At 34.9% G+C, this 23221-nt stretch overlaps 1 protein-coding gene across 1 annotated transcript; it reads left to right on the top strand.

Annotated features, from left to right (window-relative positions):
- The first annotated feature begins 230 nt into the window (after positions 1–230).
- Positions 231–22896, top strand: LOC145038521 (zinc transporter 5-like). The gene is made up of 3 exons (XM_078986858.1): positions 231–840; positions 22066–22215; positions 22420–22896. Exons 1-3 carry the CDS (start codon positions 253–255, stop codon positions 22723–22725), a joined length of 1044 nt encoding a protein of 347 aa, XP_078842984.1. The 5' UTR covers positions 231–252; the 3' UTR covers positions 22726–22896.
- The last annotated feature ends 325 nt before the right edge of the window (positions 22897–23221 follow it).

Here is a 23221-nt window from a genome sequence, read left to right as displayed (position 1 = left end):
AAAAAATCATACACAATAACCATTTTTGCAATTTTCTCTAACTTCAATAAAGTTTTCCTAAAATATATCCCATATAAAACAGAAATGATTTGATCAATAAAATTACCGTATATTTATCATTTAATTAATTATGTCTCGTGTACAGTTTGTTTTGCTAATACTTGGATTTACCATATAAGGATAAAGATAAACCAGTGTTTTCGCTCTATATATAATAAGAATACTCATAAAACTCATTCCAAACGGAACCAAATGGAATTTCATAAAATAATAGTTATTGCATTATTGTTATCAACCCTAATAATCACCGGAGTGTTTGCCGATTGCACTTGTGAACCAGAGGAAACCAATGGCGACAAAAGCAAAGCCCTCAGGTACAAACTGATAGCACTTGCTTCCATTCTCACCGCCGGCTGTATAGGCATTTCTCTTCCCTTTGCCGGCAAGTTTTTTCCGGCTTTACGTCCTGAGAAAGATGGTTTCTTTCTGGTTAAAGCATTCGCCGCCGGTGTCATATTGGCTACTGGTTTTATTCATATACTTCCGAATGCGTTTGAGAGCTTGACATCACCGTGTTTGAAAGAACACCCTTGGGCGGATTTTCCGTTCACTGGGTTTGTGGCGATGGTAGCCACCATTGCAACACTGTTGTTTGAGACTTCGGCGGCGGCGTACCAAGTTAGGGCTCAGACGGCTGCGGTGGCGAAAGTGGTGGGAGATGAAGAAGTGAATGGTGCGCATGTGGATGACGACATGCATGCAAGCCATGGCCATGTTCATGGATCGATGTTGTCGACGAGTGATGATTCCGAAGTTAAGCGTTATCGGATTGTTTCTCAGGTAAATAATTAAAGTTTTCATTTTAGTTTTTAAATAATTAAAATATCTGATTATTTGTTAAATTAATAAAATATCTATTGTAACAGAAAAATTAAAAAATCTTTCGAAAATAAAAAAGACTAAAATGCTCATAAACCTTAAAAATCAAGGTATAAAATGCACATATATAAACATATAGATGTGATAATTGTATAATTTAGGAGTAAGAAAGAAAATAAGATATGAGAATCGGGAGACAGTGAAGACGACGAGGGGTAGGGTGAGAATTAAGTTGGTGGTGTCATACTATGTATATCTTATTTTTGTAATGTCGTGTATGGTCATTTCAATTTTTCTTCCATCCCACAAAATCAATGAATGGATGTAATATAAGCTTACTATAGAAATTCTTATAGGCAACAGCAACTACTAAGAAATGCTAGGGATATATATATATATATATATATATATATATATATATATATATATATATATATATATATATATATATATATATATATATATATATATATATATATATATATATTAAATTGAATAAAATGTAATTTAATGATAAAAAACAATTCATTAATTTAATTAAAATGATTACATATTAAAATTAGCAAATAAAAAAAAACAACATAAAAATGGCAATTTTTAGATAAAAACACTAGTTATAATATTTTTTTCATTATATCCGTTCCGACCCTCAAAAATATATCGAATCTGTTTTTAGTGAGGTGATGAAAATGTTTTGTTAAAAATTCTATATTTCCCCACCTTTTTGCTTCTTTTCTTGAGGTCGTTGTTTTTCCTCTATAGTTTTCTTTTTATCTTCCAACTTCTCCTTTTCAAAACTCAAACAACTTTCAAAATTCAAATTATAAATTTCCAAATTACTAGCAACTCTATGTATTTCATCTCATTTTCTTGTCCGTACTCGACAATGAGCCTCTATTTTTCACTTTATATCAATCCATCGGTCAAACTATCTCTTCAATCTTGAGTTTATCCACTTCGTTCAAATCAATCCCAAAATGTTCATCCGATGAAGTAATGTAACTCGTCTCAGAAACTTTGGTTCTTTTCGAACCACCATCTTCACTACCAAAATCGTCTATCCATTTCGGGGACTTGAATAAAAACCTACAAATATCAAGAAACTTGTACGGCTTCTTATTATTATCAATAAGAAAAATTTTAAAGGTCATCTCTAAAATTTGTTCTTCGTTTTCCTCACTTTTCCATTAAGTTATCAAATTGTTGTAAATATCGTTGAATTTTGTGACATATTTGTTTATCTCACGAAACTTGCTAGTACATTAATCTTTAGCATGATACTCGTCACGACCGATCACCGTAAGAAATCGCTCTTTAATGTGTTGCCTAAAATGGTCATGTTTTTATGTGTTACCTTTTTTGGAATCCTCCAAAATATCGACCAACGATTGCACTAAAACCATCTCTTCATCTGGTTCATTGCTGAGACTCCATCTTTTCTTTTTCGAGCATGTGATTTTCCTTTACCACGTTTTTTGGAGTTGGATGGTTTGGGTTGGGTTTCCCGAACCATTTAGGGTTCGGGGTCGGGTACCGGTTCAGGATCGTGTTGGGTTTCCTGGATAAAATCAACTTCTGGTGAGGGAACATATTCGGGGAGGAGGGGGTTGAAACGTGATTGGGTTAAGAGGTTGCATCATGTAAAATTCTTATGTTATTTGTTGGTAATAAAAATGTTAGGGTTGGGGCAAAAGCGTAGACTGATCCATTTGTGGTTGGTAAAACGACGGCCCCAACGGACGAACATTTGCTTGCGATTTGCTACGATATGCAAATTGAGGGTTGTTTGGATTCACATTTGGAATGCAAAAGCCTTTCAAAGATGATATGAATTAATAATAGTTTATGTGTGAAAATTACAATAAAAAGTAATGTATTTTTAGTGGCTTTTGAAAAAAAAATCAACATATAGCCATTTGCCAACAGCTACAAACGGTCGAATTTCAAAAGGAAGGATGCGGTGAATGGATGACGTAAGACATGTATACTGGAGATTTTTTTGGGGGTTGATATGATGTTTACAACACACAACCATGGCACCTTATATATTGTATTGCGCGATAGCGTACACATCGAGGGGTCTTATTTGGTCTAGAGACAGAAAACCTAAAAATCAAATGGAACTGAAATTGATTTCATACCAAACCATATTTAAATTCACTTTTAGTTTGGTCTGAGTCTAACCTAAATTTTGAATTTGGATCTCATAGGTTTTAGACCAAACGGAACCGACAAATCGAATTGCATTAATTAATTAATTAAAAATTTTATTTCATACTTTTTATAATAAATAAAAATATTAGATAAAAGACATTTTAACCAGTGTACCGATTTAGGGTTTTCACTATTAACTGTTCAAGGCTCGTAAAATCCTCATGAATTCCTTACATACACACACACTTCACTTTTCATTTTCAATTTCACCTTTCAATCTTAGATACTTCAAATATTTTATGTTTAGAACTTTAGTTTTTTATGTTAAAAACTATGCAAATTATGTTTGGAACATAAAAAATATATATATATATATATATATATATATATATATATATATATATATATATATATATATATATATATATATATATTTGGGTTTCTTGGTTTTCAAATTGAACTATTCTAAAATAGAATTCGATTTTTGGTTCGGTTTAAAGGGAAAAACCGATTCAAGAAAACAGAAGAACTCATAAACCGAATCGATTCCCACCCCTAACGATCGTTAGGGGAAGGTGAGGGCGGGTTTATATGTGTCGGATGAGTATCTGGATGATTTGTAGGGAAACGTCTTTACAATTATAATTATAATTAATAAAAAAGTTAATATTAATATAGATTATATAATAGTCAATAGAAGGTCATTTTCACAAGTTCAAATGTTTGATAGTTGTCCTCTTAAAATTAACGTCTCAAAGAATAAGATCGATATAAAAGTTGGAAAAAAATAGCAAACCTCACATCCGACAACATTCACGCTATTTCGTTATAGGACCTACGTGACAGCTTAATAAATGAATACTAATATTATTTTTTGAATTATATCTTATTTATAAGATTTCGTACATCAATCATTGTTATCGGCGAACATTGGAAATAAAGACAAAAATTAAAAAGAAACGTTTCTAACCACAGCCTTGTATTTTAAAAAAAATATATATTTAGAGTAAACTACAGTTTGGGTCCCTATTATTTGGAAAGATTTGCACTTTCAGTTCAATCTTTAAAATTTAACAAGATGCATCTTTATTATTTAAAAAAAAAATTATATTATACATTCTTAGTCCATTTAAAAAGACAATTTTACCTTTATTTTTATATTTTTCTCATATATATATATATATATATATATATATATATATATATATATATATATATATATATATATATATATATATATATATATATATATATATAAAAGTGTACTTCGTAAGAGTAAATTACGGTCCATGTGGTTTATATCAATATGAATTTTCAGTCTAATTTTAAAATTTTTGAAACAGCTTCTCCTTTTCGTTTCCAAAAGTTAGCACTGTTGTACCGTAAATGGGTCTCCATTAAATAAGTGTAAAATGACTAAATTACATTTGAACAAAAATAAAAATAAAAAACTTTAGTAAACTAAAGGGGATAAATTTGTAATTTCTTATAGCTTTAAACGACAACAATCCCGGGGACATCCGACTAACATCACTCTCCCTGCTGTTTGTCGTATACGTCTCTCCTATCCTATCCCTATCTCTACCACATGAGTTTTCAAAATTGATGTGTATTTGATGTCAAAAGTTGAAAACAAATCTAATAAATGGTCTCGTTAAATTGATGTGTATTTGGATGCTAAAAGTTGAAAACAAATCTAATTAATGGTCTCGTTGAAATGTTATTTTTGAAGATCGGGTTTGAACAACATATTATAATTAGGGTTCTTCATAATTTGGATAAAACTGAATCGTTCAATTGGACTATTTCGTTCGGATATTTGGATTGGTTTTCAACAAAACCGAATTATTATTTTGGATTTCAGATTGGTTTTGGTTTAAAGAATAAAAATCGAATAGTAAAAAAAACCAAATAAATATTTGTTATTTATTTATTTATACTATATATCTATAGTTATTTATTAATTTTGTAATTTATTTTTTTAAACTGATTCAAAAATGTTTCACCCGACAAAAAAACATTAATATTCATTTTTTCTCAAAAGTTTTCTATCTATTAAATACTTAACCATAATATATCTTAATAGTTGTTTATAAATTTAAGATCATAACTAAATAATTTGTTATCGTTTCTTGTGTAAAATTGGGTAATATTAAAATTATAAGTCGTTTTAAAATATTTCGGTTTTGAAAACCGAATTATAAAATCGATCCAACCGAATTATAATTCGGTCAAATCGTATCAGATTTGAATTTAGTTTGAACTATTCAAAATTTTGTTTTGAAAACCGAAATCAATTTGGATTCATTTGATTGGATAAGATCAACCCGATCCATCCAAACGAACACCCCTGATTATAACATGTCAAAGCATCAAAAGGTGTCATCTCTCATGTCATGTCATTATAATATTATAAGATATGGGTAACATGTTATAATATTCTTTATTTTCCATTTCATAATTTTTTTTTCAATTTGTTTGTCTTTTATCTTGCCAATTTGTTTTTTTATTCACTTTATATTATTTATAAAAAAAACATGCAATTTCAATTAAATTCTAAATTAACCATAACATTTAAAAACTAAAAAAATATTGAATGCAAGAAAGAAAGTCTTAAAAACATAAAAACGATACACTAGTCATCCAAATATTTATTCTCGATCATCTCCTTAATCCTTCGGAGCACTTGTGCATGTCGTGGTCTCATATTTTCATCGCTAGTCTGACGTATTGCTAAATCCCCCGTCATTTGATTTTCTTCCGCTTGCTTACGAAGGAACTCCAAGTGCTCACGTTGCACTACAACATTTTGTAGTACAATTAGATTGTGTTGGTCGAACTTTTCTATCATTTCCGCCAAGTCTTGTGCCCTTCTATCGGTTTGGTTTGCATGTCGTTGAGCACACTTTGCTTTGACGCGCCCAACGATCGACGTGGGGGAAGGGGGGAGATCTCTTCGATGTCGTCAGGAATGTCATTTGTGTCGGCGTTAAGATCGATGTTTGTTTGTGCGTTGGAAACATCAAACAAACTCAAACCACGCGACCTCTTCGATTGTACCTACGACGATTTTGGCGTTTTAAGCCATTTTGGATCGTTTCTCACCATCTCAAATTTGTCGTACTCGAAAACATGACCCATTTCGATGTGATATTGCTCCCTTGCGACTTTGAACACATTGAAATCATTCGCATCTCTTTGTTTTTGTGAAGAAAATTTGTTGTAGATCCCATTAAAGTTATTGCACTTCCGACTAATTGCAGTCCACTCGCTACTAAGTATGTCAGTATTGCGATATGCCTAGTCTTTCTTCAATATTTTGTGAAATTTTCCGAGCACAACTTCCCAAAAACCAACTCTCTTTATATCGTTTCCTATAGTTGGATTTTTTGAAGTCCCACACTACGTCCCCAAAACCAACTCTCCTTATATCGGTATTGCGATATGCCACTATGGTGTCCACCATAGTAGAGATTCTTCTTCTTCTTCAGTTTCAATGATCGCTTTCCTTTTATTTTTTTCCTTTCCTTTTAGTTTTCTGACTACCTCCTTGCATTTCAGCAATCGTTTCTTGTGTGGGTGGTGGTAGAGTGGTTGTTTTTGGCATGGAAGCCAAAGTGTTCAAAAAGCTTTTGTTGAAGGTTTGGGTTTTGTTGCAAGTAGGCCGATGTAGGAAATTGCATTGAGGGTGAGGCGGGATTGAAAATGTTTCCTGAAAATGCTATTTGTGGTGAGTTTTGAATGTTGTGGAGGTTCGCATAGCTCTCATATGGTGCGAAACCGAGCAGAGCGGATGTGTTTTTGTTTGGAGGAGGGGTGTTCGGGTTTTGCTCCATATTTGATTGAATAAGAAAATGGTTGACTTTTGTTTAATAATAAGATGAGAGAAAGAGAAGAATGGTGTTAGTAAAAATGAATGTATGTTTATATTTATATGTGAGGAAATTTGAATATATATATATATATATATATATATATATATATATATATATATATATATATATATATATATATATATTACATTTGTGACCATTCAACATCGGTCAAATGACCATTTTAATCGATTTTTTGGCGTTACAATTCGTTATGGCAGCAAGGGGAGGCAACAAAACGGCTACTAACGGCTATAAACAGCAAAGATGGGGCGGTGTGTGGCTGTTACCACACCGTTTTCCGATGTCCACGTTACAAAAACGAGAGTTGGCATTGCCCATACCAATTACTCTAACTTTAACAATGGGAAAGGGGGAGGGAGTGAGGCCTTAAATATTCATTGTTGGAGTTGCAGTAGATGGAGACGAGTTGCAGTTGCACTCCTCTAAGACTACGGATACGATGGAGAGTTTTTAGGATATTAGTGGGGAATGAAAGACATAAATATGGTGGTGACCGATGGTGGGATTGGTGATGATTAAGGATGGTGATGGTGATAGTGTTGGTGTCGATTGGTGATTGGTGACGGGGCTGGTGGTGATTTGTTATGATGATGGTTGGTGGTTAGTTTTTTAGAAACAACAGGTGGTGGTGGAGGTGGTGGATGGGGTGATGTGGTTGTGTTGATATTAGTAATGGTGGTAATGATTGATGGTGCTTTCATTTAAAGATAAAATAAAATAAAAGGATTAAGAACATAAGACAAGGACATGGAAAAGGGCAATTTCATCATTTCTTTAGATTTTAATAGAGTCTCTTAGAGGATAACAACCTCAAGAACCACTATTGTAACTTTTGAAAACCACATTGACAAATAATTTTAAATATCCAAAATTTTAGTAAAAGTGCAGATTGGAGTATACCATCGAGACCAAACTTGCAAGGCAGAACAGTGTGTAGTGGGGAAGTTGTGCGGGGGAGGGAACCACACCCTAGAACACAACACCAGGGCTGTCGTTTAGGTAGTACGTGGAAAGGATGAGGGGAAGGTACTCCGCCCTCTCTCTCTCTCTCTCTACATGTGATTGGCTAGCTTTATTTTTTGTATTTTCTTTTTAGTTTTTAGCTCTCTCTCTCTCTCTCTCTCTATATATATATATATATATATATATATATATATATATATATATATATATATATATATATATATATATATATATATAACGACCAAAATTTCCAAATAAATTTTTCATTTTTAATTAAGCAAAACATTCCCATAAAATATGCAATATCAATGACAACTGTTTTCAAAATCCATAACATCAACATTTTATTTTAAATATCAGAGTGTTCCCATATAAAATGTCGAAGAGTACACTTCGCACCATCAAACCTTGCCCTTGCCCTTAGGCTCTGAAGTACCTGAAACAATCAACAAACCGTAAGCTAATGCTTAGTGAGTTCCCCGGAGCATACCCCACACAATCCACATAATCACATAAACCATATTAGCTATATAAGCTACATAAATCACATAAGTAATGCATACAAACATATAAGGATGTCGTGGGCACCCCCGAGGGTCTTATACCTACATGTCATAGGCTCCCCCATGGTCTTTACCTATGAATATCATAGGCTCCCCCATATGGTCCTATATCCAACTACCATGGGCTCCTCTCGGGGTCTTCCAAGCAAATAACACAAAGTCAACTAGCATATCATATTTCACAGAAATATCTATCATACTACATAACTCTTACATAACATATAGGGATGTCATGTACTCCCTCCAGGGTCTTACTCCTATGTGTCATTGTCTCCCCTACATGGTCTTAACTACTTGTCATGGGCTCCCCCACATGGTCTTTACCTAGGAATGTTATGGGCTCCCCCATATGGTCTTATATCCAACTGCCACGGGCTCCTCGTGAGGTCTTCACATATCTAGTTAATAAGTACTAGCCCATTCTCATATACATGCATACCAGACATATCAGTAGTGAATCCACAATAAACACTACAACTAACTAAATAGGTCGGCCTTGGTGCCTTCGACCCATTGGTATGGTGAGGAGACTCACCTTTGTCTGTTGAATCCGAAAGTTGCTCTCCTAACAGTCCGTAACCACCCGTGATGAACAATAATACCATTTACCTAAGGTTAGGGTTGAATATAATCCAATTAAAGAACCCTAGCCCCTAAGTCCTTTCATAATGGCCCAAAAGTCTCCCATTGCTAATGGGCCTAAAGTCCATGTCTAAAATCATTAATGGTCCTCATGGGCTAATAAAGCCCAACCATAGCAACCTTGGCCCAAAATAGATAAATTTGTCCACTAACTTAAAACATGACCAAGCCCAATGACTGATTAAGGCCCAAAGGGCTTAAAAGCCCAAAACGAGTCCAAGCCCATTCGAGTGCGTACGCCCTACGTGCCACTCCTGTACGTTCAGCGTATTGAGTCCCTGAAATGTACGCGTTGTGTACACAATACTATGCCCATCGTACAAGCAGATTAAGCACCTTCGTCCATTAAGTGCTTAATGCTTGATGTTCCAACGTCCAATCTTTAGATCTGAGTGTTGGGTTTTGAGCATTCTAACACTCCTAAGTGTACATGCAACCCTAAATACCTTGGATCTATGTTTTTTCTCTATTATACATGCAAATATGAACTTTCCAAGGTATTCATCCTAACTAGCATAATAACATTGATTCAAATGAATATATCAAGTTAGAATTACATACTTCTTTGATGTAGATTGTCTTCATGAAGCTTGAGTGCCTAGTGCCCCAAGTGTGACACCTCAAATGGTTCACACAACACCAAATACACATGGAATGACTTGAGAGAAAATGGAAAACTTCATAAAATCAGCTAGCCCATTCTATCACCCATAGTGGCCGATTTTCTCCAAGAATAAGATCATTATATAGTTAGGGTTACACCATGCAAACCCTAATTGTCATGGCCTTTCATTTCCATGATCCATGGGTACAAATACACCATGGAGCTTCTTATGGGTTTTAGCCCAACTTGACAATCCATGGAGCATTAGCCCACTATATAAGTATGGATGATTTACACAATCAACCCATATATTTAATTAGTCTTCTTTTGATTACTTAATTAATCCTAGATTAATTCTTGATCAATACTAAGTAAATAATCTTATTAATATATTAGAACTTATAACATATTAACCAACCTTAAGTGTTATTTCTCACATTATAGTTTATCCAAATGCATGATGCCATGCAACCCAAATGGACTATGTCGGGTCAGGTCAAGTCTCACCAGTTATAGTTATGGACTTAGACATTAATCCAACACTGAGTCCATTAAGATGTCTTAAGGCATAAAGTTGGCAACTTTATGCCTTTACATGTTCTATATGCTCCCAACAACCCATTAAGACCTTTCCAAGAGTCTTAATCCATGAATGAGGTCAAAACACCCATCAAGACTCCATTTTTATGCTATGAATACACCAAAGGACTTCAAATATATCCTTCCTAAGCTCTGGAGTTGCTCAAACTCTCAAGAGGTGGTCCAAGAACACAAAAAGGGACTAAAGAGAAAACCCTAGCTCTAGGAATGAAAATGATGACCAAGGTGAAAGCTTTTTACCTCCTCAAGCTTCCTAAGTTGCTCAAAATGTAAGATCCAAAAGCTCTTCCTCATTCAAGATTGTTTCCTCCTCTTCCTTGTAGCTAACACACCAAAAGTATGGTGTTTAAACACTCACAAGCTCAAGAACACACACTCTAATGATTTTAGGGTTTTCAGGAACTTTTGAGGGTGAAGGACGGGTGAAGCTCAAATGAGATAAGGATGCTTATATAGGTCTTAAGTCCGGAAATTAGGGTTTGAACGTTTATCATGTATGCCCCGCGTACCCTTTGGTACGCCTAACGTACATTTTAGCCCTCCACGATCATCCATGCATGGTATGCTAAGTGTACTCCTGAAGTACGCCCAACGTACTTAAGGGACCATTATGCAATACTTAAAATTTCAAAGGTTCAAAGGGTAATACCTGATTTGGAGTGTTACAACTCTCCCCCACTTGAAATAGACTTTGTCCTCCAAGTCCGCAGACACAAACAAATTGGGGTAATGCTCGTGCATCTCATCCTCCAGCTCCCATGTCTATTCGAAGCCTCTTCGGTGCTGCCATTGCACCTGCACCAACTTCACCTCCTTGTTACAAAGGACCTTAGTCTTCCTATCTAAAACCGCAATGGGTATCTCAGTGTAGTTCATGCTCTCATCAACCTGAATGTCGTCCAACGAAGTAACTGCGGCCTCGTCAGTGACACACTTCAGAAGTTGAGACACATGGATGGTGTTGTAAATCTAGCTAAGATCTTCTGGCAGATCCAAATGGTAAGGCACCTTGCCTACTAGAGCAGAAATCCTAAACGAACCAATGTATCAGGGCCCTAACTTTCACTTCTTCTGAAACCTGATGACCCCCTTCCATGGCGACACCTTAAGAAAAACAAAGTGACCCCTCTGAAACTCAAGATACGGTCGGCACCGGTCAACATTGCTTTTTTGACGGCTCTATGCGACTCGCAGCTGGTCGTGCACCTGCTGAATCAACTCGATAGTCCTGAGAACCACCTCGGTGCTCCCCATAAACCGGTGTCCAACCTCATCCCAACAAACTGAGGTCTTACACCTCCGACCATAAAACATCTCAAACGGGGTTCGGTTGATACTAGCATGGTAACTATTGTTATATGAAAACTCTACTAGTGGGAGGTATGCATCCCAACTCCCTCCGAAGTCTAGTACACATACCCGAAGCATATCCTAGAGCGTTTGGATCATCTGCTCACTTTGGCCATCTGTCTGGGGGTGATATGCAGTGTTGCAGTGTAACTGTGTGCCCAGTTCCTCATGGAACTTTTTCTAGAATCTGGATGTGAATCGGACATCCCTGTCAGAGACCACCGACATTGGGACCCCATGCCTAACCACTACCCGTCGCACATAAATTCTGCTAATTTCTCAGCGAAGATGCTCTCGAAGATCGGAATAAAGTGGGTACTCTTCGTCAATATATCCACAATAACCCATATGACATCCACACCCCTCTCTGTCCTCGGTAACTTTGTGATGAAGTCCATGGTGATCTTTTCCCACTTCCACATTGGAATAGGTAGCATCTGAACCTTGCCATGAGGTCGTTGATGTTCAACCTTGAGCTTCCTACAGGTTAAGCACCGCTCCATAAACCAGGCAATCTCCCGCTTCATGCAGGGCCACCAGTAGCTCAACCTCATATCTCTATACATTTTTGTAGCTCCCGGATGTATATAGAACTTGGACTTATGTGCCTCCTCCAATATCTTTTATCTCACTCCCCTAGTCAACGGTACCCACACCCGACCACAATGTGGCAAGAGTCCTCGACCATCCTGTAGTGGTGTTCATTATGATGGCTTGTGCGGAATAAGAAAAGATCTAGTGAATCATCATGTAAAATCAAGAACACGAGGAGTAAATAAATCTGTGAAGTTCATATTAGATCTAGAAAGGATACAAAAATGGGTTTATATAAATTTCTCTCTCTAATCTAACACTCCAAAATGATCATTACATAAATGAGTGTCACTCACTTCCTTATAAAGGAAAGACAACTCATTATACACATACAAAGGAGTAACATCGGTCTTCAAATCCACAAATAAATACCCGAAAAACGCGCTTCAAATACCCATCATTCTCCCCCTTTTCATAATCGAAAAAATGACTATAAAACCCATTAAGGGTGAGGAGTGCCCGAGGAATAAACTTCACAATACTCCCCCTTGATGTATACCAAAAATGAATCACTGAAAAACTTGCACGAAAAAACAATCATGAAAAAGCCTCAAAAAATTTCCAATCTATGAAATTTTTTGACTTTTTGGGTGAAAGTTGCAAGATTTTCCAAAAACTGGCTAAAAAGTGTCACTCTCTGAATTCCGCAGGGACCTGTTGTGCCGAAAACAGCCAAATATGTGAACTCTCCCCTATTTGCGAAACTGGGTAAAAAGTGAAAATTCGCACAAACTGCAGGGACCACAAATGATTATTCTTCAATTTCTCAGAAAATTTGACCATTTTCGAAATTTGGTATGATCTGCCAAAATTTCGATACTTCAGGGACTACTTTCGAACTTCTGCACACTTCTTCAAACTTTCGAAAGTTAGGTCCTAATGTAGAATATGGTACAAATTGTCAAACTTTCTAAAGTTGCAGGGACCAATTCAAAAATTCTACCTTATTTCTTCCAATATGTCGAAAATTGCCCTAAATTTCGAAGGTGGGTAAAAGCTATCAAACTTTCGAAACTTTAAGGTCCAATTTCAAAAAGTTTTTTGTTTCTTCCTTCCCAAATCGCGAACCAGATTTTTGAAAGTTGTTACCCAAAATCTTCGACATCAACTGGCAAGCCCTTGCTTTTTAACACCAATGATTCCTTTGCGACGACATCAAAATCTTTGACTATCAAAACACAACTCAAACTTTCGAAATATCAATACATGAACCCTTCTCACTTTAACATGCTACCATCGAATTTTTCTGTTAGTGATCAAACAAAAACATCAACTTCCCAACATCGCCCAAAAATGAACTTTCGTTACTCAACAATCAATTCGTTCCAAAATCAATTCTTCGTTTTTTATTTGATAATGATCGACATCTATTCCAATTGACTTTCACAGTGACTTGATATCTACTCTAAACGCTTCAATTCGCTAACAATCAATCCATTTGCATCGACCTTTCTCAGTTTGTCCCAAATCAATCGACATCAAAATAATGAACAATTCAATCACACTGTACGTTTTCAACCATTCGATCTTTAACCCAAGCATCGATATCAAAATCTAACTCAAGACTTCGCTTTTCATTCACCTCAAACTCATCAACCATTGACCATCATAATCAAAACAAATTCACTCATCAATCGATTCTCGATCCTTCGTCTTTCATTAACCAATACTTTTCGATCACAAACCAGTGAACCTTGATTTCAATTGTTCATCAATCAACTCCAAAATTCCACAGTGAATGATGTCTGACCTCCAAATCGTCAACAGCCAATCCATCTGTTCTTCCCCAAACCATCAACTGTGAACCAATGAACTGCCTTCGCTCTTATCAAACTCAAATACCACCAATCAAAGCGTCTCTTCTCATTTTGAAATCAAAATCAATTAGCCCTTCATAATCGATCCTTCTTGTAGATTCGAAATCAATAGAACACAGTTTGACTTCAAAAATCCAACACAAATCAATTTCCTCAATTCGTTCACAAATATGAACTGAACACCAACTTCAGTTGATTTTGAATAATCGCTACAACAATACAAAGTGAAATTGATTCCCCATTCAGATGAATTTCGACATTCAAACAAATTAGTCGATTAACCCCCAAGAAAAACTGTAACAGTTCGTCATTGTTCTTGAGAAAGTTTTTCCAAAATCAAGACATCAATAGACTTCAAATCTAAATCAACACTAATCGAAATAATGACTCTACTTTACTCAAATTGATAATAGATTTCGATTTTGAGTAGAAAACGAATGCGAGAATAATCCGATCATGAACTGATGAACAATCGGATAAACAAACGATTAAGAATTGATTCGATGGTACAATCAGATAAGGCATATGTACAAGTCAATCAATGAAAAACGCTCATACGACTTTCGGACTTAATCAAATACACCATATCTTAAAAGGAATGATTGGGCTCCCAATAATTGATCAATGAACAGTAGCATGCTAACAATTTTGGACTCAAATGATTTATGAACAATGACAAATTATCATTTTTAACAAGGAATGAATCAAAATTTGGGCTAAATCAAGAGTAATTGGGCTTAATCAAAGAAAATATGAATTGGATCAACAACAATTAGCCTCGAAACAAATACTATTTATCATTAAAAAAAATTGGATCAACAATGGGGTTGAAACATATTAGATCCAATGAATCAAATCTATCAAAAATGAAAAACGCTCAAATACGAATTGAAATTATGGACGTTTTGGAATCCATTTGAAAATTTGAGATACCTTTTTGACGAATCGATTTCCGTTTTCAACCAACGAATCAAATTTAGAAGATCTTGGTTCTTTTGTTGGAATGAGAAAATCTCCAATTTGAATATTGTTCCACCCACTATGCATGTTGTACAACTCATTCTTCGTGTTCTTCGTGTTCTTCAACGATCCAAGAACATCTTCAAAAGAACCACCAACACTTTCGGGTTTTGACTTCAAATTCAATGCAACATTTGGAGATTGTTGCTTTGGAACCCAAGTTTTCTTCATGGATTTCGGATTCACAACAACATTCGACATTTTTTGTGAATAAACCCGCTTGTTCTTCGGTTTAATCTTCTTCTTCTTCTTCTTTTTCTTTCTCATCTTTTTGCATCTTAAAGACTTGATTTCATGAACAAACCCACTTTCCACAAGTTCAACTTTTTGAGTTTGAATCAAATATCTTGGAGTTTGATACTTGTGAATTTCTTGGATCACCGGCTTCCGATAAGGAATCATTCCTTCAAACGAATCACAAGAACACAAAATATCATCGGTTTGAACTCCAATTGAGCAAAAAACCTTTTCGTCTTGAGAATCAACTTGAACTCCTTTTTCTTGAACATCATGATTATCATCAAGAACACGTTCCCAAGCTTCACGCCAATCTGCATAATATTCAAGCTTGTTGCTTCCATATTTGCATTCAGCACGAGGAATTCCTTTTTTGACTTCTCCTTCTTTCTCATCTCTTTTGATATGTTGTAACCAAACGATCAAACAAATCTTTGGTTTGATAAATTGGACAACTAATTAATTTGTCCAACTTCATTCTTTTCTCCATCTACAATGAGATCCTTTTTACTTTTCAGTCCAACAGTCAAGCTATAAAGAAGATATTCAAAAGTGCATTCACTTTGAAAATCTTCACTCTGTATCATCCATTTCTCCATAATTGATTCTTTTCTTTCGAATAAAATGATATAAACTTGGGTTTTCTAGAGAGAGAAAGTGAATATGAACCAAATTCTAGTGAGAGAAAGTGGTACAAACAAGTATTGTAGAGAGATAAAGTCGAATTATGGATCAAATCAAGGAAAAATTCTATTTCTAGAACACAAAACACTCTCAAAACACGAAGATCAATAAGAACATGAAGAATCACCAAATCTAGAAAGCCATCAAGGATCAATTCTTGATAAAATCAAGAACACCTGCTTTGATACCAATTGTAGTTGTGTTGATTATGATGGCTTGTGCGGAATAAGAAAAGATCTAGTGAATCATCATGTAAACTCAAGACCATAAGGAGTAAATAAATCTGTGTAAGCTCATATTAGATCTAGAAAGAATATACAAATGGGTTTGTACAAATTTCTCTCTCTATTCTAACACTCCATAATGCTCATTACATAAATGAGTGTCACTCACTTCATTATAAAGGAAAGACAACTCATTATACACATACAAAGGAGTAAAGCACAAATACATCCAAGAGTAACTTTGCACCTTAACACATCCCATACAAATAAGGGAAACTGACTTCTATCTTCTAGTTCTCTTTCTTCAAACACTCCACTTGAGGCTTCTCGATCATATCTAACAATAACGAGACCACCATCATCCTCAAACAAATATTCTCGATCAGAGAACCCGCCACTTTGCGACTCAAAACATCGGCCACCACGTTAGCCTTCCCTGGATGGTATAAGATCTCGCAGTCATAATCTATCAGTACATCTAACCAAATCCTCTGTCGCATGTTGAGGTTCTGCTGATCCATCAGATACTTCAAACTCTTGTGATCAGTATAAATGGTGCACCACACTCCATACAAATAGTACCTCCATATTTTGAGGGCAAACACCACCGCCCCTAATTCCAGGTCATGAGTGGGGTAGTTCGCCTCATGAGGCTTTAACTGCCTCGAGGCGTACACAATCACATGCCTCATCTGCATCAAAATAGCGCCTAACCCTATGATAGACACATCACAACACACCACCAAGTCATCCAATCCATCGGGTAGTACCAAAATCGTGGTCTCACATAACCTCTGTCTCAAGGTCTCAAAAGCCAACTACTGATTCGGGCCCCACCGAAATGTCACATTCTTCTTGATCAAGCGGGTCAAAGGCACCGCAATCTTGGATAAATGCTGAATGAATCTCCGATAGTACCCCGCTAGACCCAAGAAGCTACGAATGTCAGACACATTCTTTGGTACTTACCAACACATCACTATCTCAATCTTAGCTGTATCAATCAAAATATCCTCTTGGTTGATGATGTGCCCCAAAAACTGCACCTGTCATAACCATAAATCACACTTCGAGAACATGACATAAAACCTTTCCGTCCTTAGTGTCTCCAATACCTCCTTCAAATGTTGCTCGTGCTACTCCTTGGTCTTAGAATAGACCAAGATATCATCAATAAAAACGACCACCGACCAATCCAACATCAACCTACACACCTTGTTCATGAGATCCATGAACGTTGCTGGGGCATTGGTGAGCCCGAATGGCATCACGACAAACTCGTAGTACCTGTATCGGGTCCTGAAAGCTGTCTTTGGTATATCATCATCCTGAATCCTCATTTGATGGTACCCCAACCGAAGATCAATCTTGGAAAACTAAGATGCACCCTGTAGCGTACTGAGTCCCTAAGCTGTACGCGCTGCGTACGCTATACTACGCCCAACGTACAAGCAGATTAGACACCTTCTTCCATTAAGTGCTTAATTCTTGATGTTCCAGCATGCAATCTTTAGATCTAAGTCCATTAAGACGTCTTAAGGCATAAACTTGGCAACTTTATGCCTTTGCATGTTCAATATGCTCCCAACAACCCATTAAAACCTTTCCAAGAGTCTTAATCCATGCATGGGGTCAAAACACCCATCAAGACTCCATTTTTATGCTATGAATGGACCAAAGTGATATATATATATATATATATATATATATATATATATATATATATATATATATATATATATATATATATATGAGAAAATTAAAAGTATAACCAAAACCGTTAATTACTTTATAGAAAATAGCCAAAAAAAACTCTAATTACAAAAATAGCTATAAAAATTGCAGATGGATTAAGCCTATCCGCGATCTGACAAAGCCATTTGCGAAGGTATTAGTCGCTAAAGGACATCCGTGCTTTAGCGACTTGTACGTTCGTAGATGGACTAGTCTATCTGTGATTTCACCTTCCATCTCCGATTTCACGTTTTTCGTAGGTATAAAAACGTATTTTTTTTGTTTCATTTTTCACACTTTTCGATGGAGAACTCTCTCTCAGGAAGCACTATGGACGATTTTATTAATAATTTCGACAATACGCAAACCAAATCTTCATCCATTCCGTTAGAGAGGTTTTAAACAAATTTTCCAAAGAAATAACAACAAAAGTGATAATAGTTTGCAAGACTCTATATATAATATGGTTGTTTCATAGTCAAACCTATCAATTTCGTTGTCAAGATTAAAAAAAATTACAAAATCGTAGATTAACTTAGTTCATCTGCGATTTTAGTTGACTTTACCGACTATTTATACTAGAAAAATAAAACAACTATATATATATATATATATATATATATATATATATATATATATACAAACATACAAGTCGCTAAAGCACATATGTGCTTTATCGATTTGTACGTTCGCAGATGGCTTGGTGAAATCGCAAATGGGCATAATCCATATGCGATTTTGATGACTATTTTTGTAATTTGAGTTTTTTTGGCTATCAGAAGGGCATAATTTGAGTTTTCTTTGGCTATTTTTCTTGGCCACTCTTGGTTCCCTCTTCGGTTCTTGACAGAATTCAACAAGAGGAAAGGGGGAGAAGTGCGGTGGTGGTGGTTTTTGTTCCAACAATGGTGAGGGAAGGGTGGTTTATGGCCGCAACGACTTAGCTAAAAAACAAACACCCATTTCAGTCACTTTCACTCTTCCAACGTACCTCCAATCTGGTTTAGAGAGAAAGAATTTCCTACACCTCTTCAATAGGGAAGGTTGAATTTTATAAAGTCTGTGAGTGAGTGAGAGAGAGAGAGAGAGAGAGAGGTGATCAAGGTCGTTGTCTCGGTTAAAAAACCAACTAACCTAAGTCGATAGGGTACGTCGGTTCGAATCCACGAGGAGTTCTTCGTTAAACTTTGTGTCAAAATAATCAACAAAAAATGTATTCATAGCAATTCTCACGAAAAAGATTTAAACAAAGATCAAATAAAAAGATTGGAAATTTGTTAATTAAGAAAAAAATCTGAATGAGAAAACTAGAGTACTCCCGGTTCAATTATAAACAATTTAGATTCACACACTTTCTTTCCTAGAATCCTAATTCAATTACTTCCATGCAATTGAGGTTTATTAACTTGTAACACATAATTTTGGGCACATGATATGTTCATTCAACTACTTATCTTACTCCTTATGTCTAAATGGATTAGGAACAATTAGTGAGCTCATAATAAAGTGTCTTCCAACTACCTATTACCATATTAAGATTCAACATCATAAGTTTGAATAATATATATATATATATATATATATATATATATATATATATATATATATATATATATATATATATTGATTCAATCACTAATCACTTGTCTTTATTCCTAAACTATTTGAACTTGGAACAAATTATGGATTGACAATAGACTATCTTAATTATGACATTAAACAAATTCATACAACCCAATTTTAATCATTATTACCAAAATATTATCATATGAAACATAAAATAACAGTTGAAATTAACTAGAATCAAGTAATAATCAAGTTTGTTCATCCAAAAGTCATAAACATCCCCAGAAGTAACCTAATGATTTAGCCTTCCATTAAGTTCATAAAACAAATAACTTGAATAAAATGCATAATAAAATCCAATAACAAACTTGAAATCATGAAACAATTATAACCTAATGATTATCAAAGTTTGAAACAATAAAACCTTGAGTAACAAGTAAGGAAATTCTGAAGTTGTAGTGGTGATGATGAACATCCTTGGTTGAACAATCTTCTAATGTTGAATCCTTATGAACTTGATGATTTCTCGTCTTAAAACCTGATTGGAGTGATCAAAACGTGTTTGGAGAAGGTTTGAATGTGTTTGTAACCCTCCAAAACTGGGAAAAATCGCAGGGGATAAGTCCAAAGTCGATTAGGGTTTAATCTCCCTTAAATAGGTGCTGAAAAATTGATTTTCGGGTCTTTTTCCGCGTCGACGTCCTAGTAGGCGTCCTAGGCATCAGGTAGGACGTCTGAGCGTCCTTCAGGGCATTTTACGTGCCTTCTATCATCCTTGATTTGGACTTGAAAAATGGCCTAAAATGGGTAGGCGTCCTAGGGGGCGTCTTAGACGCGTTCTAAGACGTCCCTTATCTTTGTTGCCTGTTTTCGGTCATGAAAATGGTAGAATCAGTAAAAACGCAAAACATGAAAGTTGTAGAAAATTTTGTTTAGTTTTTAGAACTTCTTCATTCATGTCAATTAGAGCTCTAGATCTTGAGATATGATCAAAATATTGAAGAGTGGTCAAATTTCTCAACACCATTTTTCTTAATTCCTTTAGCAATTCGTCTCCCATACTTGTTAGCTTCATTTTGCTCATTTTTGTTGCAGGTTCCACCCACTTTTAGTCGTATATCATGACCTGCATATAAAGTTGAACAACTCATCAAAGTAGTGCCATTCTTGGACAATTATGCATCAATTCAACATATTTAGTATAATTTATTGTGTTATAAATACAAACCGATCAGGGGATGGGTCCTTTATTATTTTTTTAATTGTTAAAATAAATAAATAAATATTAAATTTTAAGAAAAATAAAAAATAATCACCACAAGAGTATTATAGTCATTTCAATTGTCGAATGAACTATTATCACATACAAACCACTGCAAAAGGACCATAAATCCAAAAAACTCGACGTTTGGACTAAAAACACAAAAATATGCATACCACATGGACTATTTTTGCAATTTTGTAACAAAAACAAGTAAAGATTAGCATAATTTGTGTTCCATATTTTAATTTATTATGTACCTATTAATTACTTTTTTATTTTAAACAAATAAATATAGTGGTCCCCAAATATTCTCTAGCATTTCTCTTTCATCGTAATTTTAACTTTTAAGCTCGTTGTTGCCCTCACAATATCGTTGTCATCGTTGTCAGCCACCACAAGTGAGTTATCTTTCCCCTTGCCTCTCCTACCAATGTCGAAGAACGTTTCACCATTCTTTGTCGGTTACTTCCGCTTCCCCCTGCAACAACACCGCTGGAGAATTATTGTTGATGATGTGTGAGAACTTTTTCTAGTGATTTCTAGCTAGCTATTTGCCTATTTCTACTAAAATTATGGAAATCCAAACATAATTGAAGCCCCTCATTTCGTAATTCCGGTATAGCATGTTTCATGTATGCGAAACAAGATTGCATAGAATTTTCTTTAATATAGAACGTTATAATAGCATGCATCTTATACTAAAATTAACGCATTTCGTTTTAAGGTACTGTTTTCGATTTTCTTGTAACCAAAATTTACAATTCTCACCAAATAAAAGTATATTCAATAGCAAATAATAAAATGTAATTATTAGTCACAAAATGTAAAGTAGCCTTAAATATATGTTCAATTAAAAATGAAGAAATTAAGCTAGGTTTATATATTAACCTTTCAAAGATTATTGAAACGAAATCATTTACAAAATGAGAGATTTAGATATTATATTTAAAGATATGACAGGATGTTATATAGTGAGGTCCATAAAGATCATGCATGACCTTATACATATGTTCTAAAAGTACCTCTACCAAAGGATTTTTAAACCTTATTATACCAAGTTCCATAACATTATACGAACCATAACATTGTATATGTTCATAGAACCATAACACTACAGAAAGCATAAGGATAGCTCACAATGCACATACCTTAATTTTTTGTTAAAACTTGAGTAGTACACATATGAGCAATTAGAGACGCACATTACAAGTTCTTGTTTTACGATAAAATGTCAAATATGGAAACAATAATTGTTCTTGTCTTTTAATTTTTAGGTGTTGGAGCTCGGAATCATCATTCATTCCATAGTTATAGGATTATCTTTGGGTGCTTCTAAAAACCCAAAAACCATAAAACCGCTTCTTGCCGCGTTGTCCTTCCACCAATTCTTTGAAGGAGTAGGTCTTGGTGGTTGCTTATTTCAGGTATGGATTCAATTTTTACTAAAGAGAATTACGTTTTAAATAAGTATATTTGTTATTTTGTAGAAATTTAACCGTTATATTAACTTAAAAAGAAAAAAAAAATCCTAAAATAAAGACATGTGATTTTCATACTGTTTTCACTAGGAAAAAAACTGATCCATAAATGAAAAACCTAAATAGTATTTGTATGTGTAATTTTTGTAGGCAAAAATTAAGTCATTGGCTACCACAGTTATGGCAGTGTGTTTTGCCCTTACGACTCCTAGTGGAATTGTGATGGGAATATTGGTAAGCAAGACGTATAACGAAAACAGTGCCACTGCTCTTATCGTGGAAGGCGTATTAATGGCAGCAGCGGCTGGAATCTTAATCTATATGGCACTTGTTGACCTTCTTTCACCCGATTTTAAGAATCATAAGATGCAAAACAACAAGATCCTTCTATTTGGTTCCTATATTTCTCTTCTTCTTGGTGCAGGACTTATGTCTATGCTAGCCAAATGGGCATAAACAATGTATATAATTTATATAACATGGTAATTTGGAATAGTTATTTCATATTTGATACTTATATGATGGGTAAGCTACATCAAATGTTATTGGATTAGTTCTCCTTGGCCAATGGTTGAATTATAAAAAACATATGTAAATTAAAAAAAAAAAAGAATAGAAGGGGAATAAGTTCCGTATTAATAAAAAGATTTGATAAGGGAAAGTAAAACATGGCATTCTATATAAAGCATTTGTATTTTCTTTATTTTCTAGTTATCATTTAGAAAAGTTTATGGCCAAAAGGTACATGCTAAACTCTAACTTGGATTAGCCTACGTAATATGTTTAGTTTTATAGGTTTGTAGGTTCATGAACTAGATTCAGGTTCGTGAGCCATATTCAAATTATTGGTCATAATCAGGTTTGCGAGTCATGGAAAAAAGTCTAAATCGCAGATGAACTCAGGTTCGTGAGTCATGGAAAAAAGTCTAAATATCTAGAAGCGGGACTCCAT

Source organism: Lactuca saligna, chromosome 4, assembly GCF_052625555.1.
Source record: "Lactuca saligna cultivar CGN05327 chromosome 4, ASM5262555v1, whole genome shotgun sequence".
NCBI classification, from domain to species: domain Eukaryota; kingdom Viridiplantae; phylum Streptophyta; class Magnoliopsida; order Asterales; family Asteraceae; genus Lactuca; species Lactuca saligna.
This window is presented reverse-complemented; position numbering and strand designations above follow the sequence as displayed.

Coding starts and splice junctions, on each gene's coding strand:
- LOC145038521 (XM_078986858.1), top strand. CDS start 253: ATGGAATTTCATAAAATAATAGTTATTGCATTATTGTTATCAACCCTA. Junction 841..22,065: donor GTTATCGGATTGTTTCTCAG/GTAAATAATTAA, acceptor TTTAATTTTTAG/GTGTTGGAGCTCGGAATCAT. Junction 22,216..22,419: donor TTGGTGGTTGCTTATTTCAG/GTATGGATTCAA, acceptor TAATTTTTGTAG/GCAAAAATTAAGTCATTGGC.